The 23,818-nt window shown below is 55.7% G+C and overlaps 9 protein-coding genes across 9 annotated transcripts; 4 read left to right on the top strand and 5 right to left on the bottom strand.

Moving 5' to 3' along the window:
• The first annotated feature begins 658 nt into the window (after positions 1–658).
• Positions 659–1,507, top strand: BDY24DRAFT_173708 (uncharacterized protein). The gene is made up of 2 exons (XM_076636274.1): positions 659–982; positions 1,081–1,507. The coding sequence occupies exons 1-2, from the start codon at positions 803–805 to the stop codon at positions 1,456–1,458; spliced, it is 558 nt and encodes a 185-aa protein (XP_076493902.1). The 5' UTR covers positions 659–802; the 3' UTR covers positions 1,459–1,507.
• Positions 1,508–2,272, bottom strand: BDY24DRAFT_173612 (uncharacterized protein). Its single transcript, XM_076636272.1, has one exon. The coding sequence runs from the start codon at positions 2,088–2,090 to the stop codon at positions 1,557–1,559; it is 534 nt and encodes a 177-aa protein (XP_076493901.1). The 5' UTR covers positions 2,091–2,272; the 3' UTR covers positions 1,508–1,556.
• BDY24DRAFT_399173 (uncharacterized protein) lies at positions 2,107–2,949 on the top strand. The gene is made up of 2 exons (XM_076641789.1): positions 2,107–2,380; positions 2,487–2,949. The coding sequence occupies exons 1-2, from the start codon at positions 2,232–2,234 to the stop codon at positions 2,908–2,910; spliced, it is 573 nt and encodes a 190-aa protein (XP_076493900.1). The 5' UTR covers positions 2,107–2,231; the 3' UTR covers positions 2,911–2,949.
• Positions 2,950–3,256: 307 nt separating this feature from the next.
• BDY24DRAFT_399171 (uncharacterized protein) lies at positions 3,257–6,819 on the bottom strand. The gene is made up of 6 exons (XM_076641788.1): positions 6,210–6,819; positions 5,953–6,128; positions 5,420–5,882; positions 5,154–5,309; positions 4,700–5,071; positions 3,257–4,616 (listed from the first exon to the last, which is right to left on the bottom strand). The coding sequence occupies exons 1-6, from the start codon at positions 6,485–6,487 to the stop codon at positions 3,305–3,307; spliced, it is 2,757 nt and encodes a 918-aa protein (XP_076493899.1). The 5' UTR covers positions 6,488–6,819; the 3' UTR covers positions 3,257–3,304.
• Positions 6,820–6,995: 176 nt separating this feature from the next.
• NUP133 (Nup133p) lies at positions 6,996–12,731 on the bottom strand. Its single transcript, XM_076637933.1, has 21 exons — positions 12,295–12,731; positions 12,091–12,188; positions 11,729–11,977; positions 11,016–11,627; positions 10,572–10,861; positions 10,410–10,482; positions 10,241–10,328; positions 10,051–10,160; positions 9,879–9,970; positions 9,689–9,806; positions 9,496–9,615; positions 9,052–9,410; positions 8,866–8,960; positions 8,619–8,795; positions 8,357–8,538; positions 8,198–8,285; positions 7,951–8,120; positions 7,717–7,863; positions 7,560–7,627; positions 7,370–7,467; positions 6,996–7,283 (listed from the first exon to the last, which is right to left on the bottom strand). The coding sequence occupies exons 1-21, from the start codon at positions 12,683–12,685 to the stop codon at positions 7,027–7,029; spliced, it is 3,882 nt and encodes a 1,293-aa protein (XP_076493898.1). The 5' UTR covers positions 12,686–12,731; the 3' UTR covers positions 6,996–7,026.
• Positions 12,709–13,825, top strand: BDY24DRAFT_399166 (uncharacterized protein). Its single transcript, XM_076641787.1, has 3 exons — positions 12,709–13,209; positions 13,353–13,433; positions 13,523–13,825. The coding sequence occupies exons 1-3, from the start codon at positions 12,814–12,816 to the stop codon at positions 13,739–13,741; spliced, it is 696 nt and encodes a 231-aa protein (XP_076493897.1). The 5' UTR covers positions 12,709–12,813; the 3' UTR covers positions 13,742–13,825.
• A 391-nt stretch (positions 13,826–14,216) lies between these two features.
• BDY24DRAFT_417822 (RNA recognition motif domain-containing protein) lies at positions 14,217–15,093 on the bottom strand (the record flags this gene model as incomplete). The annotated part of the gene is made up of 6 exons (XM_076643775.1): positions 14,217–14,326; positions 14,454–14,532; positions 14,683–14,712; positions 14,812–14,909; positions 14,994–15,012; positions 15,085–15,093. The coding sequence occupies 6 exons, from the start codon at positions 15,091–15,093 to the stop codon at positions 14,217–14,219; spliced, it is 345 nt and encodes a 114-aa protein (XP_076493896.1).
• Positions 15,094–15,194: 101 nt separating this feature from the next.
• On the top strand, positions 15,195–18,042 carry BDY24DRAFT_399164 (putative methylenetetrahydrofolate reductase). The gene is made up of 10 exons (XM_076641786.1): positions 15,195–15,597; positions 15,720–15,765; positions 15,832–15,960; positions 16,041–16,193; positions 16,270–16,394; positions 16,465–16,707; positions 16,785–17,024; positions 17,166–17,540; positions 17,628–17,747; positions 17,828–18,042. The coding sequence occupies exons 1-10, from the start codon at positions 15,253–15,255 to the stop codon at positions 17,993–17,995; spliced, it is 1,944 nt and encodes a 647-aa protein (XP_076493895.1). The 5' UTR covers positions 15,195–15,252; the 3' UTR covers positions 17,996–18,042.
• A 517-nt stretch (positions 18,043–18,559) lies between these two features.
• Positions 18,560–23,810, bottom strand: BDY24DRAFT_173500 (uncharacterized protein). The gene is made up of 4 exons (XM_076636271.1): positions 23,541–23,810; positions 22,737–23,325; positions 18,702–22,663; positions 18,560–18,624 (listed from the first exon to the last, which is right to left on the bottom strand). The coding sequence occupies exons 1-3, from the start codon at positions 23,712–23,714 to the stop codon at positions 18,732–18,734; spliced, it is 4,695 nt and encodes a 1,564-aa protein (XP_076493894.1). The 5' UTR covers positions 23,715–23,810; the 3' UTR covers positions 18,560–18,624; positions 18,702–18,731.
• Between the last annotated feature and the right edge of the window lie 8 nt (positions 23,811–23,818).

Here is a 23,818-nt window from a genome sequence, read left to right as displayed (position 1 = left end):
GTCGATTCGGAAGGAGGAGGAGGAGGAGGAGAACGAGCCATGAATCTGTCGGCTTCCGTTCGCAGTGCTCTCAACCGAGCTGGATCTACCAAGTCAAGGAACGGAAACCCCAAAGGAAGCGGCTCAGTCCTTCGTCGAACAATCATCTTTGCGTCGGAATCGAGGATGTCGTCCTATCGACCAGCCGCCGTCCCCGAGGATGGAACCGCTGCTGCCAACGAGTTCGAGGTGCTCACCGATGGAGTCGTCAACGGGATGCCTAGTCCTCTCGGGTCGAGATTCAACCTGGCGAGGCATTCGACGAGCTCGTCTCGAGGTCCTCCGAGGTCACCGAGCGATGGGTCTTTCTTCCGTGGTGCTGGAGATCGTCGAGGAGGAGATCGTGGAGACGGTCTTCCTCCTCCTTCGCCGAGTGAGACAAGCTTCATCCGAGCTGGTCATTCGTCGACGCATGCTTCGTTGTGAGTACATCGCCCGATGAACGTCGAGGAAGGGCCGAGGGAGAGACGCGTCCTGACCTCTCGTTTTTGATTTCCTTCTGCGCAGATACGACCTCTACTACGACGAGAACGATCCCGAGCGAAGCGATACCACTCAAACGAGCATCCTTCCTCCGTCTCAGTCGACGAACTCTATCGCTCCTCAACCAGGACAAGCTGTCGAGATTCTCGAATTGGCGAACGGAGATGTCGGTTGGTCCCGCCTCCTTTCCCTTTCTTCCTCTCAACGGATATTGAGCTGATGTTTCCTCTTCGCTTTCGTTTCTTCTCCAGTCTACTCCGTTCTTCAAGGTCTGCGAGACATGGAGGACTACGACGACGAGCGATGGGACGAGCACTCTGACGCTGCTTCGACGATGGATCGACCTCCTTCCAGTTTGATCGACGAGCCCGTTCAGTTGACCTTCAGAGGACAACAGAGCTTGGTTGAACCTCACAGGAGTGTGTTCAAGCCGAGTAGACCTGCGAGACCGGAGACGAAGGTGAGTCTTCGCGTCGCTTCTTTTCTTCCATCAGTCCCTCACTCACGCGTCTCTCCTCGGTTTACTGACTCCATCTCTCTCAATTTCCACGACTCCAGGTCTTCTACTCCTCCTCAAAACAAGTCGCCGACCTCATCGCCGAGATCTCTCGCTCCCACGACACCGGATCCCTTCAGTTCCAAGCCTCCACTCCCTCACCGACCTCCTCCTCCTTCCCAACCTCGCCCCCTCCCGCTCCTCTCAACCTCCCTAAACGATCCATCTCCGTTCGACGACGAAGCCAGCACAGCACGGCTGCCCTCGCTCCTCATCACCAACACCACGGGAGCGGAGGCGGAAGCGGAGGGAGAGGAGTGTCGGACGCGCCGAGCTTGTCGCCGAGCCAGTTGTCGGTGGAGACGAACCTGGACAGGCTGATGGGGAGCTTGATGCTGCAGGGAGAGAGTGAAGGAGGGAAACGGGAGTCGCTGGTTTGATCTCGGTCGCGTCGTCGTCTCTTTCTCTTCATCTCTTCTCCTCTCCCTTTCCCCTCTTCGAACGTTACCTCTCTTGCTTTAATCTTGCCTCTCTCGTTCTACCTTCTTTCTTTCCGCGGACCTTCTACCACTCGCTTGCTACGTCTCTCTCTTTCTTCCCCACCCCACGACTGGGACGCTTTTCGTCCGTTTCGCTCTCGTTTTAGTTCCCCTTTTGTTGTGTTTCTTCTCTCTCCCATCTTCTTTTGTGCATCTCGTGTGTTCCTCTCTACATCTTGGTTCCTAGCTTCGGTTCGTTTTGCTTTGCTTTCCCTCCTCTTTAATATACCACTTTGCTCGTTCTTCCATCGCTCGATCCTTCCCAACCTCATTCCCTTCTTCCAACCTTGGACTTTTCTTCGCCTACCTACTTTTAGTTTCACAAGATATCTCTGCATGCTCTTGATGTCGGTCTGGGTTGAGGTGGGGAAGGGGAGAGAAGGAAGAGCGAATAGAGAGGGCTGGACAGAGGGAGAGTTAAAGACCGCGTCGAAGAGGTAAGTAGATATCAACGTCGGTGAGGTTTGGAACTCATTACCCAAAGGTCGTACTGTCGAGCTAACTTCCCTCCATCCTGCCTGACTATACTTCATCGTTTCTCGAGGACAGGTCTCGCCTGCGCAGAGCCGAAAGCTCGAAGCTCACAACCTCTTCCTGTTCCTTCCTCCCTTCCTCCCTCCCAACGTCCAGCTCCCTTCTTTTCGACCCTTCTTCTCGAACTCTTACGTCAAACCATGGACCTCCCTTCCTCCTACCAGTCCCTCTCCACCGCACCCTCTTTAGCGCAACTCGAGGGACTCATTCGTGCCCTTCCTGAGGAAGGTCAAACGACCCTCCTCGGTCGATTCGCGTCTCCACTCCCTCTCGAATCCCCCTCTTCGCCGTAAGTCTCCATCAGTAGACCTTCGCTTATCATCCTGGGCTCGGCTGTACAGCTCGACGGTAGACGGGTGGACTGATGCTCCTTTCATCGTGCCTTTCTCCTTCAGCTCCCCAACAGTGGTTGGTCACCCAAACGAGCCATCTCCGCTCCTCCCTCTCTCGATCTCCTCTGGCCCTCCTACCCTCCCCCATCCTCCACCCTCAAATGCGACCAGATGGATTCACAGATTCATCCGGGAACTCTTTATCAGAGGCATCGTTTCCCTCGCCCTCACCTTCTTCCTCATCGGTCTAACCGTCGTCTTCATCGGCTACCCGGTTTCGCCCAAGTTCCCTCTCTACAACGGTTTCGCGGTCATGGTCTTGACCAACGTCACCAGCTTCTTCACCATCACGCGCAAGAGGAGTAGGAGCAGCAAGGTGGGAGGGAGGGGAGGGGAAGGAGAGAAGGAAGGGACACTCGTCCAAGCTTCGGCAGGAGAAGTACAGGAGGCCAAGGTGCGGATTTTCGAGCCGGACGAGAAGGTTTGATACTGGTATTGAGCAAATTTTTTTCGTCTCGAGGGTACGCTGAGAGCTCAAGGGATAGCTAGGAGAGGATTCATGTTCACCGACCGATGGCTCCGGAACGGACTCGCGCGACGAGGCAGAAAAACCTTTCAGGAAATCAAGATCGATTCCTCGGAGGATTCGTTAAAAGATGTAGAGAAATCGTTCCATCTTACATAGTGCCATGACGGTCGACGTTTCCTCTTTGTCTCAGGCGCTGCAAGAAGGAAGAACAGCTCTCGTTGAACGTCCGGACGCGTCTCGTCTCGTTCCTTTCTCTTTCGCTCTCTCACTTCCCGAACCCAGCGCCCTGCAGAAAGCGACGCAGTCAACTCAAAGTATTAAAGATCTGAACGAACTATACAATCCTCCTCCTTCATTCCCTCCCTGTCCCATCCATCTCCTCCTCCTCCTGCTCCCTCCCCAACCCGTCTCCCGCCTCTCTCTTCCTAAACCCCAACTCCAGCTCCCCGTGCCCCAGAACCGATCCATCCGCAGACGAGTCTCTACTCGGAGCTCTCGTGCTCGTTCCACTCCCTCCTGACCCATCGAACGACCGAGCGGAGAAGGAAGAGGGAGGAGGGGAAGAAGCGATGGTGCTGGTTCGGCCTCGATGATGCTGTTCGGATTCCGAGGTTTTGCGGACATGGGTGTGGGTGTAAGACGGTGTGCGATTGTGTTGAGAGAGGGAGAGGGAAGGCTGGATGGTTGAGAGTTTGGGTGAGGAGGGGAGGGGAGGTTCTGCGAGGAGGGAGTGGGAGGATGAAGGGGAGAGGTTGGCGATTGAGGAGGAGGAGGAAGGAGAGTGTGGGATGGAGATGTCGTTAGAGATGATTCCGAGGGAGGAAGAACGGTGGAGGAAGGGCGATGCTGATGTCGAGGTCGAGGTCAAGGCTGAGGCTGAAGCTGAAGCTGAGCGGGAGGGAGGTGGGAGACGATTTGGAGGACGCCACGAGGTGGCAGAAAGTCGATGAGGTTGATGGTGAGAATGAGGAGGATGAGGATCGTCCGTTGAGAGGTCTTCGGTGGTGGTGGGAGGGGTTCCAGGTCGAATCGAGGAAGAGAACGACGGTCTTCCCATCGAGGAAAGAGTGTCACCGCTGTTCGTCCGAGAGGAGGATCCAGCCCGACCTAGGCGAGGACGACGACGATCTCGAGTTCGAGTACTACTGCTTCCTCCGACCTCGACGAAATCATCCAGTTCTTCGATCTCCTCCGAGTCCAGATCGTCGTCGTCGCGTCCCAAACTCGTCGTTCCTCCTCCTCCGCTGCCTCCTCTTCGAACCCCGTGAACCCGTTCTTGGATCTCTCGCTGCTCCAGCATGACGACGACGGGATCCAAGGCGACGGGCGTGTCGTCGGAGGAGGCGGTTGAGTCGAGAGGATTGGGCGAGAAGAGCGGAGGAGGGGATGTTGGCGGAGAGTTGGTGGATCCGTAGAGAGGGAGAGGTTCCGGATCTTCTCGAGCCGTTCCAGATTCGTAGAAGAGGGTGACGTAGGGAGGGAGAGACGTTGAGGGGAGGACGTGAGCTGAGGAGGGAAGAGGCGTTCGTGGTTGCCGAGTTTGGGAAGAGGAAGACGAGGACGACGAGGAAGAAGAGAGAGGTGGGATCGTTCCTGGAGTTGCGACGAATCGAAGGGGAGAGTTGAGGAGGATGACAGTGTCGGAGGGAGAGTTTTCGTTCCGGCTGCGAGGAAGAAGAACAAGGATGAATGAAAAGAGTCAGTGAAAGTGTCCCAAGGGGAAGAAAGACAGCGTCTCGAAACTCACCAAAGGATCCTGATCTTCAGCCCGTGCCCAACCTTCAAGAACGGCGTCGCCATCGCAGGAATCACCCTCCTTTCTCCCTTCCTCGACTGCCCGTTCTTCCCTACCACGTATCTAGGCTTCTCGGCTCTCAGATCCAACTTCTTCCACTTCCCCGTCAACTCTCCCTCCTCGCCTTCGAAAGCGATCGTCCTCGCTCCTCCTCCCTCGGCTTGGAACAGCGACGTGACCCTTGTCGACTTGTGAGGAGCAGAAGGAAAGACTCCGAGGTCCGAGAGGGTGTGGAGGGAGGATTGCTGACGAAGAGGGTGGCCAGTGAGAGGTTGTTCGTCCGGAATAGGATAGGTCGAGAGGAAGGTCCCAGAGGGCGTCGATCTGAGGGCAGAAGAGGGAAGATCGGTAGTTTTAGTACTAGTACTGAAAGAGATGGCGGGAAACGGAGCTAAGGTTTTCTCACCTGTATTTCTCGACCTGTTCAACAGCGAACTCGAGAGCGACCAGCGAAAGGGCTCCTCCTCCCGACTCGATCCATCCTGGTCGACTTCGAACGCGGATGCTGAACTCGAAGGAGGGACTGTCGAAGGGAAGGAACTCGGAGACTGAGATGACGCAGCTGGGAGAGCGAGAGGGAAAGGAAATGAAGAAGGGAAAGGTAGGGAGTCAGTCGAAGCGTGGGAGACGCGTCTCGACTGAGAGGACCGTGAGCCTGTTGCGACGACTCACTCGATCGGCGATTCTGCCTCCGCCTTGAGACTGAAATGCCTCATACTGAACCCCGACTCATCCACCAGATCCCTATCCCTTCTACTCTCCATCGAACAGATCGCCCTCGGAACCCTCAAGCGTTCTACCACGACCTCTCTCTCCCCGCTCGAACTGAACCTCATCTTGCCCTCGGTCGGTGCTCCTCCTGTTCCTGCTCTCGCCAACCAACTTGAGCTTGAAGAGCTGGCGGAGGAGACGTTGACTACTTGGACGGTTGCTGATACGGAGGAGGTTAAGGTTGCGAAGGGGAGGTAGAAGGTAGAGGGAAGCCAGCCTGGAAGTCTTAAGACGTCGAGGGGAATGGAGTAGGACGACTCGGAGGGGGTCGTAGAACTGAAGGGGATGACGAGAGGGGTTGGAAGGACGATGCGATGGGTTTGATGATGGATTCGGAGGGATGAATAGGCCGTGTGGTCGTAAACTGGAAACGAGAGGGAAGAGAGTGAGCTAAGCGTCGATTCATCCCGTCGGCGTTAAGAGAGTTTGCTTACATTCCGTTCGAGCTTCGTACGTGAGGTCTATCGCTCGGACGATGCAGCTCGAGTCTCGGGACGCTTTCGAAGAGGTTGAGTGCCAGAAGGAAGAGGAGGTTGACGAAGAGGCGGAGGAGGAGTGCGAGAGAGGGAGGACGGTGAGGATGACTTCGAGGGGGAGAGAGTAGGTCGACCTGACGAAAGAGGAGAAGGGTGAGTTTTTTTTTTTTTTTCTGGATTGAAGTAGTTGAGAATGTTAAGAAGACTCTACTTACTGAGTTGATAATCCTCCTACCATCTGAAGAACGTTTGAAGTAGGGAAGTTGAGGTTGACCTCGATCCTCGTTCCTCCCCTCTGCTCCTCTTGCTCCCTGCCCTTCTCCTTGCCCTTCTTCTCTTTGGTAACAAGAGGAGATCCTTTAGAAGAAGAGGAAGAAGACCTTGCAGCCGTTCGAGAGGAAGAAGAGGACTGCGAGTTTGAAGGTGAGGCTGTGAAGGAGGAGTGTTCGAGGAAGGAAGACAGAGCAGACGAAGGTCGTCGAGTCGAGCTCATCTTTGAAGGAGCGAGAGGTTGTTGAAGCGAAAGTGAAGACGCAAGGTGGCGCCTTGTACCAGTGGTGATGTTCGATTGTGATGGACAGAGGGCGATTTGGTAGGGAGGGAGGAAGTTGAGGGAAGGAAGGAAGGTTGGAAGAGAGAGCGACCTGTCTGTTTCAGCTCTTCAAAGGGGGGTCGAGCAAGGTCGACGGCTGATTTTTTTACGCTCCTCGGCACGTGGCGTCTCCCAGGCTAGGCCCGTTTCATAGACCGGCCCAGGTTTCGGAGGCGTACGAGGGGAAAGGGGGGGGAGGAGGAAGGGGAAGGGGGGAGGGGAGATGAGATGAGAGTTGGAGGTGAAGTCGAGCGCTCGATTTCGAGCCGAAGAAACAGCGCCAGGAGGAAAATATTCAGTCTCCGGGGTTTCGATAGAAAGATCAGTACAGAGATCGTCGATGAACTCAAGTCTCAGGACTAGTAGATAGACAGCTCGCTCAGCAGCAGTCCTTTCCCCTCAACCGAAACGCAAAAAAAGTCAACCCATCGAGATCGCGTCTACTCAACCAACTCGTCCTCGTCACTCTCCTCTCCCTCCTTGATCAACCTCTCAACCTCCCCAGCCCACTCGGTCAACCGACCATCTCCTTCGATGAACCTCTTGAGCTTGTCGTCCTCCGCTCGAACGTCCTGCCAGAGGGCTTCGATCTCGTCCGCGCTCGCCTCCGAGAATCGGGCGGCCAGTTCTGCTGGAGATGCGGAAGAGGAGAAAACAGCTTGTTGAGGAGTGAGAGGAGGTGTTGGAGATTCGATGTCTGCAAAAGGTAAAGGACGACGATCAGTTTGTGGGTCGATTCGAGACGCGTCGAGGAACGTGGGGAGACTGGGAGAAAGAACGAACCGGGAAGGATCGAATGTGTTTGGTAAAGAGCCGTCGACCGAAGGATACCGTCGAGCTGCTGATCAGCCAGGTTACTGGTTGATGCGAGACCAGACCAGCTGAAGGAAGAGCAACGAGAACGAGAAGAGAAGGTCAGAGATCTCGCGGTTCGGCAGCACTGAGAGTGATCGAGAAGAGAACAGAAGCTCACTCATCTCGAATGAAGATTCTCCTCCAGATGGAAAGGAGAGCTACGTGGGCTCGACCTTCAGGGATGTCCTGTAGTGAGGGAGATGGAAGAGGAGAATGTCAGCTGCGAGCTCGAGAGGAGGTCGAGGAAGAGAGGGGAGGGAGAAAGGAGAACGAACCCTAGCTCGTGAAAGAACGTCGAGAGCGATAGCGAAATCTCCAGTTTGATCCTCCTGCTGGTTGGCCTTGAGAGTCAGAAGGTCGACGAGATCCTCAGCTTGGAGAGTCTTGCCAGAAACGAGGTCCTTTCCGAGCTTGACAAAGAGCTGTGATTCGAAGGAGAAGAATCAGCGACGAGATTCGTTGAGCTCGGGAAGAAGAGAGCGAGAAAGAGAAAGAGACGACGAACGCACAGCTCGAAGGGCAGGGAACTCGGTCAGTTGAGGAGCCAAAGATCGAGTAGCGAGCTCGACAGCCTCGTCGACGTTGGATTGGTACTGAAGAGGCTGAGAAGCGACGGCTTGCTGGAAGAGAGTTCGAAGCTTCGAGTGAACCGATATCAGGTCGAGACGGTCGTCGATACCTACGATGTGCAACCACAGAAGAGGTCAGAGACAAAGAGGTGACGAGGAAGGAGTGAGAATGGGGAAAGAGGCTCACCATCAAGGACCTTCCTCGACTCCGGCGAAGGGTTGGAATCCTGACTGATCTTGACGACTTGACAGAGCTTGCTGATGCTCAGCATCAACTGGCAGGACGGAAGAGAAGAGTATAGGCGTCAGTCGAGAGAGAGTCTGGTAGAAGAAAAGGGCGACGAACCTGCTTATCGGCGAGCTTGAACTCCTGCTCCGACTCCTTCAACAGCGACTTCGAAGCCTGATCGTAGCGGTTCGTAGCGAGGTCGTGGATCCAAGCGATCCGAGGGTTGTCCGACGAGTCGAGGAACGAGAGGAGGAGGTTGCCGTAGATCTCGTCTTGAGTGAGGAGAGTCTTCAGCTTGCCTGTTGAGGAGAGAGAAGACGAACGAACGACGCGTCAGTGAAACCGTCGACGAGAAAAGGAGAAGTGGGTCAAAACTGACCTTGCTCGATGTACCACTGATACAGCTGGAAGGCGAACTCCTCCTTGAACTTCTCAATGTAGTGCTGGGTTTTCGAAGACGAGCCGATCTGGGGATCGTTGACGAGTTCGACGAGAGCTCGGAAGTCGTGATGGTTCTCGGCGAGCTCGTAGGCCTGAGCTGACCGTCCGATTCGAACTGAAAGGAGAGGAAGTCCTTGGTCAGTCACGAGGAGGGGAGGAGGAAGAGAGGGAGAACGAGAACTCACCAAGGGCGTGGATGACACGAGGTCGAACGGCGAGCCATCTTTCGCTGAGAGCGTTGGCTTCTCGATCGTTGTTTCCCTCCGAGTAGTTGAGGACACTGACAAAACAAAAAAAAGCCAGATCAGAATCAGCGGGAAGATCGGAGGGGCGAAGGAGCGAAACGGAAAGACGAGAACTCGAAAACTCACGTCGACAAATGCCTCAATCGATCTTCGAAACCTTGACACAGCGCGGCTCCCAACTCGCAAAGCTGATCCTTCAACTCCCTCTGCACACTCTGCCCAGCGCTCAGCTCTCCAACTACTCCGTTCGATCCCTCTCCTCCGCTTCCGACAGCTCCTCGGAACTGAACGGGCTCCTCGTCCAAAGAAGATCCGAACTCCCTCGACCGTTCTCGGATGATGGTCTCCGTGAGGGAGACGAGATGTTCCAGAGCGTCGAGGATGGAGGGAGTGCAGGTCCAGGGCTCGAGGAGGGATTCTGATCGAAGGATGCCGTACTTGGTGGAGGTTTCCTCTCGGTGACGGAAAGACGCTCGGAGGGTGGTCTGAAGGGGTCGAAGAAGAAGCTCGAGGTCAGCCAGTGAGTTTGGTGAGGGTGTAGGTATTGCAAGTAATGCGAGGAAGACTCACGAGGAAGACTCGGTTCGCTTCGATGAGCCATTTCGAGGTCGACTGGATCGAAGGCGAAGGTTCGAGAGCTGTTCGGAGATGGTTCGAGACTTGGTCGAGGACCGACGCAAGTTCACGAGGCTGATAACGACGGAAGAGGACGTCGGTCAGTCAGGTCGAAGAGAACGCGACGCGACAAGAAAGGGAAACCGACCTTCGTCCTGAAGAACAACCTGACGACATCCTCTCCAGCACCGAATCCGAATTGCTGCATCACCGTAGCAATCCCATCTGAAAGAAGGCCCTTCGGAGTTCCAGTGAGAGCCTCTCCACTATAGCAGAAGGGAGACGGAGGGCGTCAGCTTCGAGCGGAGATAACGAGAAGTCGAGAGAACGAGACGAACCTCATTCGGGCGTTCTGGTACGTCCAGAGCTCAGCACAAGCTCGAAGCTTCTCCATATCCCACGAGATCTTCCTCCGACTCGATTGAGAGAGCTGAAACAGAACATCGGGAGAGAAAGGAGGAGGTCAGCTCATTCGTTCTGTCCTTCCGACGCGTTTGTTCAAAGACTTACCTTTCCGAGCAACCCATTCTCGGTGATAAACCCAATCAGACCCTTGAGTCGGTTGAGACGATCTCCGATCTGAGTTCGAAGGTCGAGAATGGCGGGCATGTTTGGCGAGCCTGATGCGAAAGGACAGGAGAGAAAGAGACGCGTCAGGAAGTTGTACGTTTAGAACGAGGGACGATATCGATGTACACACTGGAAGACAGTATCTCCGTGCTAACCTGCTCGGCTGCGAGCATTAGGTTTCCGTCGTAGCCAGCGAAGAGTTGGAAGGAGAGGGGGTTCTGGGATTCGTGAGACGCAAGAGAAGGGACAGAGGTCAGATCGATGTTCGACAAGCAAGGGAGAGGAGATACCGAGCGGACCTCTGGTCGATCCCCGTAGAAAATAGCTTGTTCGATCTTGGATTTCAGACGAGCGGTTGCTGTTGATGCTCGACTGTGAAGCAGAGGAAACAGACGCGTCAGGCGACAAGGTTTCCCTCGTTGATTCTCACTCAAAAAGGGATCAAGAAAGGCAGAACTCACTCTCCGGCGTCTTCAAGAGCTCCCTTCAACTTCACACCGACACTGAGGACTCCACTCTCCTTCGTAATCACAGCCACCTCGGTTCTGTCGCTCGTCGTCGGCGTGCTGCTCAGTCCGATTCCCAAGAACGCGTTCCTCGCCTGGTCCTTGAGCGTGATGGCTTCCTCATAAGGAGCTTCGGCGCTCGACAGAGAGAGAACGAGGATGGAGGAGGGGAGGATGATGAAAGCGGTGTTCGAGGAGGGAGGGATGATGAAGGACGGGAGAGGAAGAGGCCGAGGGTCGATGTTCTGAGCGACGAGGAAAAGACGAGAGAGAATCAGCACGAGTGTTGAGCACTACGCTAATAAAGAAGAATCGGGGAAACAGCAAGAGAGTCGAGAGACAAAAGATGCCGAGCCGAAGGGACGTGTCGAAGGAACGAAGGAGGAACGAGCGACTCACCATCTTGAACTCGCACCCAATCAACCTCCCCACCTCCATCTCCCCACTCCCACCGAACCTGACAATCCCGACCGCGAAGCTCCTTTCCTCTCCAACCTTCCCACCTCGTTCATCCCCGAATCCAGCCTTCCATCTTCTCTCGTCCACGTAGCTAACCAACACGGCGATCTGTCCCTTCTCCTCATCCATCACCTCCACTCCGTGAAGCTCCAAACTGACATCCAACCCCGACTCGCCACTTTCTCCTCCTCCGAGCAGGCTCGAGATACCCTCGAGGATGTTGTGCTCCGAGACGAGGAAGGGAGTTCTCGAGTTGGACGCGAGTCTCCATCGTTGGAGGTTGGGAGTGGTGAGGACGAAGATCTCTTGCGAGAGAGGAGCGAGAGCAATGGAGATGGGTGGATGGTCGGAGGAGGAGTGTTGAGTGGAAGAGGAGGCGGAGGGAGTCGAGGGAGTTGAGGGCGAAGAACGGAAGAAGCGTGAAAGGAGACCCGAGGAGGAGGAGGAAGAGCGAGGGAAGGGTGTGGTGGAGACGGTTGTTCGACCTGATGGGTGAGAGAGGGTGAGGAGGTGCAGATGGGAGAAGGAAGTGGTAAGGATGTAGAGTCCGGGCTGGAGGTGAACGGGAAGAGTTAAGAAAGGAAGTCAGTTCGATGGAGGGCTGAACGCTCTGGTTCAACGATCCAGCTCCTCAAGATGGACACGACACTCACCTCGACTTCTTTGATATCCATGACCTCCTCGTCATCTCCTAGACCGGAAACCTCTCCAGAAACGAATCGTTCTCCTCCTCCAACGAGAGCTTGACTGACTCCCTCCCAGAACCGAACCTCTCCTTGAGGTGAGACGACGAGGACGCCTGGTTCTCGACCTCCTGGATGACGGACGAGTTGCGAATGGCAGAGGGCGGAAGTGGCTGGGACAGGAAAAGCGTAGAGGGTAGGCGAGGAGGAGTAGGATTTCTGAAAAAGCGTGAAGACGCAAAGATGAAAGGAGGGAAGGAGAGAAGGAGGTGAGCTCGACTCAGTCGCGTTTTCCGGGTGGCTGGAAGGACTGTGTAGAAGAGGAGCCGTACCTTGAGATAGTTCCAAACGAAGAGGTAGGAATGAGTGATGAGAGTGGCGAATCCAGAGGTGGCGTCCAAAGATCCAGCGAGGGCGGTGGTGTAGAGATCTGGAGGGCGGGAGGTCAAAAAAGGGAAGGAAGGAGGTGAGGTGAGGTCAGTCGAGAGCTCTCTTCAATAGAATCTTGAGCTTCTAGAGGGGAATTTCGCACTCACCTGCAGACTTGAGAACCTCCTCTACCTCAGCTGGGAGACCTCCTTGCTCAAAGACCTCGTGTCTGGCGTCTCTGACCCAAACTTTGCTGTCTCGACCGTCACCTCGAGTTTGAGTTGTTGCTGCTCCAAAATCGGACGCTCCTCCATCCATCTGCTCGTCTCCTCCTTCGACAGAACCAGCATACTGGACTACTCGGAGGGACGACGATGCTCGTTGTTGAGTCGGTGGAGGTTGAAGGGATTGGTTGAAGGAGAGAGGGGAGGAAGGGGAGGAGGTCGAAGGCGAGAGAGCTCCGTTGAACGATGAAGGAGCGGCTGGAGAAGGCGATCCTGGAACTCCTGCTTTACGAGCAGGGCGTCGACGAGGAGTACCCGTAGTAGAAGAGAACATGAAGAGTCCTGTCTCGGGTTGAAGTTTATAGGTTTGGGAGTCGAGATGGAGGGTGGAAGCAAAACAGAAGGCGATCATGAGTCCTCCTCCTCCTCTCTCCCTTAACGACGACCACTGGGACCTGAGAAATGTCAACCTTCATCCCTTCCCTCCCTTCTCTACCTCTCCTCTCCCTCCCTGACGTCCCTCTCTCCTTCACTCTCCCTCCTTCAACTTCCGCCGTCACCAACACGACGGGAACGTCTCTCAACCCTTCCTCTCGCTCCTCCCGTCGTCCTCCCCACCCATCTTCTGCTCGAGGAGGTAGCAGATCGGAACCCAGACGCTCTACTCCAGCAGCTTCGTCTTCTTCTCGAGCGAACGAGGATGGAGGAGCAGGACGAGCTCATGGGACTCGAGCTTGGGCAGAAGCGAATGCGAGAGGAGGGTTGGAAAGAGCGTTGAATGGGAGGCTGCCGTTTGGGATGGATCTCGTTCAGGAGGAGAGGGATTTGAGCGATGAGGAGGATGAGTGGGAAGATAAGGCACGCTCTTATTCTGGGTCTAGCGCTTGAAGGAAGGAAGGAATGTGAAGGGAAGGAGGAGAAGTTGAGCTCGAGCTGACCAGCCTCCCTTCCTTCTCCCTCTCTCTCTACTTTTCCTGCCTTTCTGATCCTTCCATCTACAGAACCAAAACATCTGCGAGTTCGGTCACACCTTCCTCGTGCCCTTTGGTTTCCGTAAAACTCAAGAAGAGATCGATGCTGTCGTGCGTTCCTGTTCCTCTCCCTCGTCCCCTCTCTCCCTCTTTCTTCTTCGCTTCAACTTCTGACCATTCTCCTTGTCATCTTATCGCAGCAATCCCGATCCCCTTCCCCCTCTCCGCCCTCCAACGCTGAAGATCTCAACTCAGCTCAAGAGCCCATCGCAGGAGGAGGAGGAGTGAACGACTCGTCGGACACGGAGGAGGATCCCGACGAGCAGCCTGATCTGGACGCGGATGTTGAGGATGCGGACGGGAGTGCTGAGGGGAGTGAAGACGAGGAGGAGAGTAATGGGAGCATGACGTCGGGGTGAGCTGGAGCTGAAGCTGAAGCTGCAACAAGCGGGAGGAGAGAGGAGAGAGAAGAGAGACTTGACGATCCTGATGACTTGAAACGATACTGAAGGAGACTTGGGCCGAAGTGACGAAAGAAGAAGCTCGTGCTCGAGCAGTCTGTCGTCTCGACGGATGAGGGGAGGCGTGAGTGAGGGCTTAACGGACGCGAGACGCAGAGGGAGAACGTCGGACGCGTTCCTTCTTCTTGTTGCCTCCCTGAAGCAAGCAATCCTGAGAGCGAACCTGTCCTGTCTGACCAGAGCCTGAAATATACAACCACCCGAGTCCCAGTCTGGTACAGGCAGACTCGTCACTGCTCTTCCTCTCCCGTCGTTTGCCTCTTCCTCCCTCCATCCCAAACGAAACACACTTCGAACGCGAATCATTACCATACAAGCACAACAAGAACACAAGCCTATCTCAATCGTACAGCCCATCTAAGCATCTCCCAGATCAATCCTCCATGCCCAAACGAGCCTTCTCCGCCGCGACGGCTTCCTCCCTCGCCTTGATGTCAGCCTTGTTGGCGATGGCTGCCTGACGAGCTGGTTGGTGGTAGAGGACTGGAGGAGGGGTCAAAAGGGGACGAGGACGGACAGGAAGGGATGGAGACGAGAAAAGACGAGACAAGAGGTCAGCTTCGAGCACACGTCAAACCGAGCTGAGAGAAGGGGTGGAAGTTGAACTCACGGACGAGATAACGCTCTTGGAGATGGAACCCGTTGATCCTCTCCATGGCTGATTTGCAGTCTGCTGCTTCCTCGAAGGCCTGGAGGTGTGACCAAAACCAGGAGGATGGGGAAAGAGAGAGGGAAGGAAAGGAAGGAGGAAGGAGAGGTGAGCTTCGAACGATCTTTCCCTTTCCCTTCCTTCTCCTTCGCGAGCTCTTCTAACCCAACCGAAGCGAAGAAAGACGTACCACGTAAGCGGTTCCCTTCGTTTTTGGTGTCTACAAGTCCGACAAAGAGTTGGAGGGAAGGTCAGCAAAGCGAGCTCGAATGGGTGGTCGCGAAGCTCAAGCGAAAGGAAGGAGACGATTGAAGCTCACGTTCCCTAGACGAATCTGCCTGATCGCTCCGTGGGAACCGAAGAGCTCGTAGAGATCCTCCCCTGTTGTGTTGAAGTTCATGTTCTTGACGAACAGGACTGAGAGGGAGGGAGGAATAGGGAAGGAAGGAAGACGTCAGACGAGCTCGAGGGAAGGAAGCAGGAGAAGAAGGAGAGACGGACTTCGGTTGGCGTCTCTTGTCTGCAGCGGAAAGCAAAGATAAGGAAAGTCAGTACAGGTCAAGGAAGAGGATGCGATGAGATCTATACTCACATTCGACATGATGGTTGCTGGATTGAGCTCGGCGAGGGGATGCGAGCTCGAGAACGCTCGAATTCGTGATCTCTTTCCTTTCCCTCTTTCCTCTCTCTGTCCTCCAACGACGACAACCTCTCAAACCCCGAATCTATACACCCTCTCCTCTTGCCGTTTTAAAAAAAGATGGCCCCTCCTCCCTGCCCTTACCTGGCTCCTCCCTTGTCTACGTTCTACCCTCCCGGCCCTCCGAACCCTCGACCTCACTTCTCCTACGAATTCTTCCCTCCTCTCACTCAACCGGGAACGCTCAACCTCCATGATCGAATTCACAGAATGGCTTCCCTAGGTCCTGCTGCGATATCCGTCACCTGGGGAGCAGGAGGATCAACGTCCGATCGAAGTCTCGGGCTGGCAAAGTTCGTTGCGGAGGAGGTCAGAGGAGGAAGGAAGGCACAGGACGTCGTAGAGTGTATCTTGCATCTCACGTGTACGAACATGGAAAGGTCCATGGTAGTAGCTGCTCTCGATGTGAGTTTCGGTCCTCTTGGTCCGGATCCGAAGGAAGGAAGAGCAGGAGAGCTCGAGGAGGGAGGGAAAGGGAAGGAGAGTCCGAGCTGACCAGCTCTCCTCCTTCTCTTCTCGTTGTACAGAAAGCTCAAGAGCTCGGGATCAGGAACATTCTCGCTCTTCGAGGAGGTGAGGACAGTCTTGCTTCATCCAACGAAGCTTTTCTCGAGATCTGATCTTGTTTTCGCCCTCTAGATCCTCCTCGAGACGCCGAGTACTCGACAGGACCCATCACCTCGACAGATCAACCCTTCGTCTACGCTCTCGATCTCGTCAAGTTCATCAAAGCCAACTATGGAGACTTCTTCTGTATCGGAGTAGCTGGTGGGATCGTTCTCCTCGTTCTCTTTTCCTCGAAGCTCAAGCTTCCGAAGCTGATTTTCTCCATCTCCTCCCTCTCGCAGGTTACCCCGACTGCCATCCCGACTCTCCCTCCCCAGAAGCCGACGTCGCTTTCCTCAAGGCCAAGGTCGACGCTGGAGCAGACTTCATCATCACTCAACTCTTCTATGACGTCGATGTTTTCCTGAAATGGCAATCTCAGTGTAGAGAAGCGGGTGAGTCGCGTGTCGTTTCGGACCTTCCTCCGCGTCCCTCTCTCCTCGCTAACTTTCGTCCTTTATTCGTTCTCAGGAATCACCGTCCCTATCATCCCAGGAGTCATGCCCATCCAGAACTTCGCTTCCTTCCGTCGGATGACCAACCTTTGCAAGGCATCAGTCCCTCAGAAGATTCTCGATGAGCTCGAGCCGATCAAGGTGAGTCTCGTCGTCTCGATCCCTGCCCGCGCGTTTCCTGACCCTTCTGCTCTCGTTTTTGCTCCGTCAGAACGACGACAACCTTGTCAAATCCTACGGAGTCGACCTTGCCGTCTCGATGGTCAACCGACTCGTCTCGGAAGGCAAAGTCGAAGGAGTTCACTTCTGCACCCTCAACCTCGAGAAATCCGTTCGAAAGGTCCTCGACGGTCTCCACTGGGCCAAGTTCGAAGACGGATCTTCGGAAGTCTACGGAGTGCTCATGAATGGAGCTACCGGAGCTCATCCCTCGACTGCAAACGCCCTCATCGAAGTTCGTCCCGTTTCGTCTCTCTCTTCCCTCTCTCACGCTGATCTTCGTTTCCTTCGCTCGTTTCGCTCTTATCGCAGGACCCCTCCAACCCAACAACAACTCTCGCACCTCCCTCCCTCATCGTCTCCCCAACGGACGCCTCCCTCTCCGCCTCGGTCGCTCACGCTCACTCGCATCAACACCTCTCACCAGCCGCTCCCTCCGCCCCCAAGCAAGAAGGAGACTCGTGGGACGAGTTCCCCAACGGTCGATTCACGGACACTCGAAGTCCCGCGTACGGAGAGCTCGATGGTTACGGTGCTGGGTTGAAGATCTTGGTGATTCTTACTCTTCTCTTGCTGTTGCTCGTCGCGTCGTCGATGGGATTCGTTCACCTCGTCGTCTTTTGGTTCTGATCGCTGTCTTTTTTTTCGCTTTGGTTTCCGCATCATCTCTTCATGATTTTCGTATCACTCCAGCCTCAAGAAGCTCTCACAACCTGGGGGACTCCAACCTCTCCTACCTCGATCTCCGCCCTCTTTACCTCGTACCTCCTTCACCAAACCCCCTCCATCCCCTGGTGCCCGACTCCTCTCGACCGAGAATCAGAGGCGATCCTCCCTCTTCTTCTCAAGCTCAACTCTCCCGATCTCGGATGGTGGACGGTGGGTTCTCAGCCAGCTGTAGATGGAGCGGCGAGTGAGGACGAGGTGTACGGGTTTGGGCCGAGAGGAGGGTATGTTTTCCAGAAGGCGTTCGTGGAGGTTTTCGTGAAGGAGAGTGTGGTGAGGGATCTAGCTGAGAGGGCAAAGGGAGAGGGAGGGAACGTGACGTTCTATGCGGGGAACAAGAAGGTGAGTGTCGAAGAAAGAGAGGGAAGGAAAGGAGGAGAGCCGCGTCGAGAGCTGACTCCGTCCTCTTTCGCTGTCATCCGTCTTTAGGGAGACTGGCTCACCAACATGGGACCCACGGACGTCAACGCCGTTACCTGGGCTATCTTCCCCGGCCAAGAGATCGTTCAATCCACCATCATCGACGACGTTTCGTTCGTTTCTTGGAAGGTTCGTTCGACCTTCCTCTCATTCTTCTCGAACCTCCAACTGACCCTCCTTCCTCTTGTTTCGCTTGTTGCCTCGTACAGGAGGAAGCTTTCTCGATCTGGCAAGACTGGTCCTACCTCTACCCTGCCAACTCCCCTTCTCGGACGCTTCTGCAGGAGTTGGGAGACGAGCTCTGGTTGGTTTCGCTCGTGCATCACGATTACAAGGATCCCGACGGATTGGGAAGGTTCTTGTTGGGAGAGCAGTAGGAGACGTAGCCTTTTCTCGATCTATCAGCCATTATTTTTTTTTGGAACCTTGAGCGTGAAGAGGAGGGGCAACGAGAGAGTGACCGATTCGACGAAAGAGAAAGGGAGCGACCCTCACTCCCTTTCCTTCCTCGCCGAAAGAAACGTAGAGAAACCGAACAAAATGATGATAGTTAAGATGCAATGCAAGTGAAATTAAGGAACAAAGATATGGGGCGTAAAAGATCGTCTAGTCTGCTCCTCCCTTCCTCTCTCCGTCTCGTCCGTCGTCCAACCCAACTCTCCTCTCCGTCCACCAAGATCACTCCTTGCAACCATATCTTTCTCATCCCGAGTATCCAATCGACCAGAGAAGCGATCTGTATGAAAGGAAGCTGGTCAGTCACGAGAAAGACGAAGGCTGGAGAAGGAAGAAAGAAACGAGACGAACAGAGATGTCGTCGAAGCCACCCGACCCTGCGAGCTTCGAACCAGTTTTGAGGAGGAGAAGTAACCTGAGAAAACAGACAAGATGAGTCAGCTGAAGGTCCCGAATCTTCACGAGGGCAGACGGTCGAACTCACCAACAACCTTCGAAGACCAAATGGACTCGACGCGTCGATCCCACTCTTGCGTTCAACTCCGGCTACCTGCGAGGAGCAACGAAGAAAACAAGGTCAGTGCGCGTTTAATCTCCCAAACCGATGGAGATAACCGAAAGACTGACCACCTAAACCTAACGACCACACCCACCTCCTCACATCCCACGATGCGACTCCTCGCGGAACGCTTTCCTGTCTGCCTCCTCCTTCGCCGCCTGAATCGCCCTCGGGTACCTCTTCGTGAACCTCTCCAGCTTGTCGATCGGGTTCTCCTCTCCCTTCTCTCTCTCATCCACGAACCCATCCTCCCTCCTCAGATAATCGTACGCCCTCGCGGCCTCGTCCATCTCGAGCAGAACACTCCACAGGTAGTCTTTGAGACGGCGCGTAGGGGACCAATCTCCGACGACGAAAGGATGGAGTTCGAGGTGCTCGTCTTGAAGACCAGCGGCTGCCGTGATGGGCGCTCGAGGCTCGTTGAGGGGACCAAAGGTGGAGCGAGGACGAGGTGGAGGGAGAGGAGGAGCAGGGAGTCGAGGGAGGAGATGAGGAGGGATTGCTCGGCCTTCGTTGAATTGAAGGAGTTGGGACGATGACGATAAAGAATCGGTGGAATCGAAGAGAGGAGAGGAGTAGGGAAGGGGTGGTTCCGAAGGGGGTGGAGAGGACGTGGGTGGAGAGGCGGGTCCGGACGCGTCCTCCTCGTCGAGGGGAAGAAGCGAAGAGGATGATTCGAGGACGGTCTCTTGAGTGGGATCCGAAGGTGCGTCTCCAGTCTGCTCATCGATGAGAGAGAGAGAAGGCGACGAGGGTCCAGAGTCCTCTTCGGAAGCGTGGGCGAAGGGTTGGGTGATGATTTCCGAAGGAGCAGGAGGGAAAGCGGCGTCGAACGAGTGAGCCTTCATCTCTGTGAACTTCCTCGTAGTGAACGTGGGAGGAACCATCCCGAAGCTCGTCCTGATCACCCTCTTGAAGTCCTCGGGTGCGTCCCTCAACTCGATCGGCAGCACTCCATCTCCCATCTCGACCTCCTGCTTCCAACTCTCCTCGCTCTCCCTCCTCTCCTCCGAGATGTCCAATCCCTCGGCCGTTCGTCCGACGAGGGCTTCGAACCTCCTGGCGAGAGTCTCGTACTTCCAAAGGATGATGTCGTTGCTGATCTGGAAAGCCTTCTCGGGCTGGCCGACGGCGAAGTAGACGGAGGCGAGGGCTTCCCAGCATTTCTTGTCGAATCCGAATCCGAGCGAACCGACGCGTCTCCACTGTTCGGTGATGTAGGCGAGATCCTCGGAGGAGATGGGACCTCGGTTGACGAAGAAGACGAGGAGGGCGTGAACGGATTTGCAGAGTTTGTAGGCGGAGGTGGGAGGGATGTATCGTTCGGTTTCGGGGGAGGAGGACGACGAGGAGGAGGTGGTGGTGGAAGGCTGAAGAGGGGGGCGACTGATTTCGAGGAAGAGGTTGGGTTCTGGGGGAGGAGAATCGACGACGTCCGAATCCGAGTTCGAGGGCGAGGGCGAAAGGGAGGAGGGGGAGGCGACGTCGGTTTCCGAGGACGGTTCGACCTTGACGTCGGACTCGAAGGAGATTGCCTCGGTATCCCTGATCCCTGCTTGAACGGCGAGCTCCCAGAGGTGCTTCATCGATTCCTCGTTGCTCCCTCGGTAGGCTGCGAGAAGAAGTTCCTCCAGCGTCCTCAGCGCCACGTCGTCCCCGAACCTCTCCAAAATGTCCGCCGTCACTGCCTCCGCCATGTCGAACTGCCCTCGAACCCCGTAGAACCTGACGAGCAGCCTGAGCAGCATCTCCTCGTCCGAGACGGAGTCCGTAGGACTGGGAATCGCCCAGCGGTTCTTCTCGGTGAAGTTCTCTCCAGGCTTGGGAAGGTCGTTGAGGAGTTGGTTCGAGAGTCGAATGGCGAGATCCGACGTGACGGGAAGTCGTCCGAGGTACTGGATGATGTTGAGGTAGACTCCTCCAGTAATCGTCATCTCTCTCCTCTTCATCTCCTCGACGATGTTGAGAACCTGTTCCATGACCTTCTCGGGGCGAAGCTTGTATCCTGATCCGTCTCCCAACGTCGGCGTCCTCCAGGGTGCTGCACGAGGTCCACCGACGCTGTTCTGGAGATTTCGGATCTCCCACGGTTGGACAGCGTGACGACGAAGGATTCCAGCGAGGAGGATGGTGAAGGTGATGTTGGTAGCCTTGAAGGTCTGACCGTTGACTCCCTCGTTCTCCATGAACTCGATCAGCTCGACGGCTTCTCGAACGAATCCTCCTTCGACGGCTGACTTGATGGCGAGATGGTACGTCGTTCCGTTGGGGATGAGAGCTCCTGACTTGATGGCGTCCGAGATGATGGCTGAGATGTTGGGCCAGCCGACGAAACTCTTGCGAAGAGAGAGGAGGAATGAGTTGAACATCATCGCGTCCGTCCAGGCGGTTTCCGGCGTCGTCGCCTCCCTTGGTTGCTTCGACTTCCCCATCGTCGCTTGGATGACCCTCCAGACCTTCTGAGCGAGAACGTGGTCGTTCGCCTGCGTCGCTGCGTCCATCAGGATCCTCAACTCCTGCAACGACGGCTTGAACCCCGCCTCGTCCATCTTCCCGAACCAATGCCTCGCCGTCTCCAAGCTCTTCATCCCCGAGCTTACCGACAGCCCTCCAGAGTTCATCAAGCCCTGGAACACCCTCCTCGAAAACCGCTCGAACTCCAGAGGCTTCTTCTCGTCTGCCTTGAGCCGTTCGAAGAGAGCTTCGGCGTTGGACGAATCCTTCGACCATTCGAACGATTTGAAGAAGGCGAGGTAGGCGGAAGCGTCGAGAGGATGTCGAGCTCGAACGGCGGCTGTTTCGATCCAAGCGAGAGCGTCCTCCCATTGGCCGTGATGGAGGAAGGACCAGATGATGGGGAGGTACATCTCCATCGGAGGAGGACGCGTCGAAGGGGAGGTGGGAGGGGACGATCCGACGGACCAGCCTGGCCAGACTTTCTCGAGGATGCTGATCGCTTCCCGAGGGAATCCGAGTTGAGCGAATCGACGGATGGAGACGGCGAGGAGCCGAAGGGTAGGAGGATGGTTGGGTTCGAGCCGGATGTTGAGAGAAGCTGGATCCTCCTCCGTTCCAGGTTGAGCGTCGAGGGAGGAGTTGTCCGGTATGACGAACTTGAAAGGATGAGGAGGACGAGAGAGTTCTGGGTGCTCGAGGAGTTGGGTGAAGGGGACTTTGGGAGCGACTGAGTGGCCACGAAGGTCGATTGGAGGCTCTTGGGGTCCCGTTGAGAAGAGGTCGACGAGGGGATCCGACCAGTTGGTTTTCGGCTTGGGCGCGTCTCTGTCCTCGTCCATCCGTTCCTCTTCGTTCTGCTTCGAGGTCTGAGACGGGTATCGGGCTCTCCGTTCCCACTGGAGGTAGGTGGACTCGTACGACGGATCGATCGTGTAGCCTGGGTTGAGGACCGGAGTCGGCGCTTCCTCGACGGTTGGTGAAGACGTGAGGGAGAGAGATTCGGAAGGAGAGATCTCGTGTTTCTGCTCCGGTTCGGGCGAGATGATGGATTCGATGATGGGAGGAGGAGGAGGAGGAGGGATGGCGGAGGGTGATGGAGAGGAGAGTGCAACTTGTTCGGTGGGGGCTGGCGGTGGCGGAGGAGGAGGAGGTTCTTTCGAGAGGGTGGGAGGGGAGGAGAAGGGTGACGATGGAGAGGAAGCAGGAGGTGGTGGTGGTGAGTGATCTCGTAGTAGTGACGGCCGTTTGGGAGTGGCGAAAGGACTGGAAGACCTATCCGAAGAGTCGAGGAAGGTCCGTGAACGAGGGACGCGTTCCGTCGGACGAGGTGGAGGAGGCGGTGAGGACCGTGGTGGAGGAGATGAGGACCTCGGGAGTGAAGATGAGGATGCAAAGGGTGATGATGGATTCGGTGGAGTTGGAGTTGGGAGTCCGAGAGCTTCTGCTAAACGAGCGGATTGGAAGGTTGGAGGAGGACGCGTCGGCGGAGGAGGAGCGGATCCTGAGCTTGACGGTGAGGAGCTTGAAGGTCCCTCCTGCGGCGAATCGAACGACGAGACGAACTCCTGTTGATCTGTGGACCAAGAAAGCGTTGTCAGCCCCAGTCTCATCGGAAAATTAGGGAAGAGAAGGGAGACGCGACGCACCTCGATCGTAACTCTGCTTCGCCTGCGACTCGTACGACGCTCTCCTCTCCAGCGATATCGAGATGGACGCCAGTTGCATCGCTCCTCCTCCTACCCAGCCGTGATCTAGTCGACCGAGGCCTGTACTCTTCCAGAACGGCAGCCATCCTCCTCCCTTGGACGCCGACCGTTTCCCTTCCCTCTCCCTGTCCTTCTCCCTCTTCTTCTCGAGATACGACCCCCAAGGAAGTTGACCTCCCGACGGCAATCCTCCCTCCGAGTCTCCTCCTTCACCTCCTCCTCCTCTTGAATCCTTGTCCTTGGGTATCGACGAGCCTGCTGCTGAGGTCAACGACTTGACGGCTTGGGACCTCATCGTCCTGTCTTGTTGAGCTTCGTCGGGAACGAAGTATCGAGCGTCCTTGTCGAGACCCCACATCCTCCCTCTGACGTCTAGGATCCGAGGATCCGGTCCCGAGGAAGCCCATGCTGCTGAGCTTTGACTCGTATTCGATGGAGGTCGAGGGAGGAAAGGGTTGGAAGCTGGCGAAGGGACTCGAGGGGTGGGGAAGAAGAAGTTTGGCGAGAGATCCGAGACGAGGGACGACGTCTACGAGATTGAGCAAAGGGAGAAAAGTATAGTCAGTTCATGTATAAAGATCGTGGAGGTGTTCGATTGTGATATGGAAGTTCATATGCAGCAAGACGACGGAGAGAAAAGGTCGGGTCGGTGAAAGGTGAGCTTCCTCCTTCCCTTCCTTTTCTTCTCATTCCTTCCGTTCGAGCTCATGAACTCGCCCATCGACGTAAGAAAATGGTACTTACGACCTTCTCTGGAGGCTGTACGATCCTAGGTCTCTTGCTTGGACTTGGTTGAAGTAGAAAAGATGGGACCGATCCTGGTTTCGACGAGAGAGAAGCTGTCGAGCTGACGGAGAGACGAAGGACGCTCTGGCTCGGAGGGACCGGAGGGGACGAAAACCCTAGCGCCTTGAGCATCTATATAGGGAGCTCGATCCGAGCGAGGAAGGGCTGAGAGGGGAGGGAAGGAGGAGGGAGAGATCGATGGGGAAAGTACGGGCGAGGACGACGTTGGGGAGGAA

This window comes from Mrakia frigida (genome assembly GCF_051309035.1).
Source record: "Mrakia frigida strain ATCC 22029 unplaced genomic scaffold BDY24scaffold_31, whole genome shotgun sequence".
Taxonomy (NCBI): Eukaryota; Fungi; Basidiomycota; class Tremellomycetes; order Cystofilobasidiales; family Mrakiaceae; genus Mrakia; species Mrakia frigida.
Note: the sequence above shows the minus strand (reverse complement) of the source record. Positions and strands in the feature narration are given on the sequence as shown.

What these genes read in the sequence shown, in the direction of transcription:
- BDY24DRAFT_173708 (XM_076636274.1), top strand. Translation starts at nt 803, where the DNA reads ATGGAGGACTACGACGACGAGCGATGGGACGAGCACTCTGACGCTGCT. An exon ending in CTGCGAGACCGGAGACGAAG is followed by an intron (nt 983 to 1,080) that starts GTGAGTCTTCGC and finishes CCACGACTCCAG; the next exon opens with GTCTTCTACTCCTCCTCAAA.
- BDY24DRAFT_173612 (XM_076636272.1), bottom strand. Translation starts at nt 2,090, where the DNA reads ATGAAGTATAGTCAGGCAGGATGGAGGGAAGTTAGCTCGACAGTACGA.
- BDY24DRAFT_399173 (XM_076641789.1), top strand. Translation starts at nt 2,232, where the DNA reads ATGGACCTCCCTTCCTCCTACCAGTCCCTCTCCACCGCACCCTCTTTA. An exon ending in CTCGAATCCCCCTCTTCGCC is followed by an intron (nt 2,381 to 2,486) that starts GTAAGTCTCCAT and finishes TTTCTCCTTCAG; the next exon opens with CTCCCCAACAGTGGTTGGTC.
- BDY24DRAFT_399171 (XM_076641788.1), bottom strand. Translation starts at nt 6,487, where the DNA reads ATGAGCTCGACTCGACGACCTTCGTCTGCTCTGTCTTCCTTCCTCGAA. An exon ending in GTACGAAGCTCGAACGGAAT is followed by an intron (nt 5,883 to 5,952) that starts GTAAGCAAACTC and finishes TCTCGTTTCCAG; the next exon opens with TTTACGACCACACGGCCTAT. An exon ending in GAGGCAGAATCGCCGATCGA is followed by an intron (nt 5,310 to 5,419) that starts GTGAGTCGTCGC and finishes TCGCTCTCCCAG; the next exon opens with CTGCGTCATCTCAGTCTCCG.
- NUP133 (XM_076637933.1), bottom strand. Translation starts at nt 12,685, where the DNA reads ATGTTCTCTTCTACTACGGGTACTCCTCGTCGACGCCCTGCTCGTAAA. An exon ending in GTCGAGGAAGGTCCTTGATG is followed by an intron (nt 8,121 to 8,197) that starts GTGAGCCTCTTT and finishes TGCACATCGTAG; the next exon opens with GTATCGACGACCGTCTCGAC. An exon ending in AGTTCCCTGCCCTTCGAGCT is followed by an intron (nt 7,864 to 7,950) that starts GTGCGTTCGTCG and finishes TTCGAATCACAG; the next exon opens with CTCTTTGTCAAGCTCGGAAA.
- BDY24DRAFT_399166 (XM_076641787.1), top strand. Translation starts at nt 12,814, where the DNA reads ATGTCAACCTTCATCCCTTCCCTCCCTTCTCTACCTCTCCTCTCCCTC. An exon ending in AGGATGAGTGGGAAGATAAG is followed by an intron (nt 13,210 to 13,352) that starts GCACGCTCTTAT and finishes TTCCATCTACAG; the next exon opens with AACCAAAACATCTGCGAGTT. An exon ending in AAGAAGAGATCGATGCTGTC is followed by an intron (nt 13,434 to 13,522) that starts GTGCGTTCCTGT and finishes ATCTTATCGCAG; the next exon opens with CAATCCCGATCCCCTTCCCC.
- BDY24DRAFT_399164 (XM_076641786.1), top strand. Translation starts at nt 15,253, where the DNA reads ATGGCCCCTCCTCCCTGCCCTTACCTGGCTCCTCCCTTGTCTACGTTC. An exon ending in CTTCTGTATCGGAGTAGCTG is followed by an intron (nt 15,961 to 16,040) that starts GTGGGATCGTTC and finishes TCCCTCTCGCAG; the next exon opens with GTTACCCCGACTGCCATCCC. An exon ending in TTTCGTTCGTTTCTTGGAAG is followed by an intron (nt 17,748 to 17,827) that starts GTTCGTTCGACC and finishes TGCCTCGTACAG; the next exon opens with GAGGAAGCTTTCTCGATCTG.
- BDY24DRAFT_173500 (XM_076636271.1), bottom strand. Translation starts at nt 23,714, where the DNA reads ATGCTCAAGGCGCTAGGGTTTTCGTCCCCTCCGGTCCCTCCGAGCCAG. An exon ending in TACAGCCTCCAGAGAAGGTC is followed by an intron (nt 23,326 to 23,540) that starts GTAAGTACCATT and finishes TCAATCTCGTAG; the next exon opens with ACGTCGTCCCTCGTCTCGGA. An exon ending in GAAGCAGAGTTACGATCGAG is followed by an intron (nt 22,664 to 22,736) that starts GTGCGTCGCGTC and finishes CTTGGTCCACAG; the next exon opens with ATCAACAGGAGTTCGTCTCG.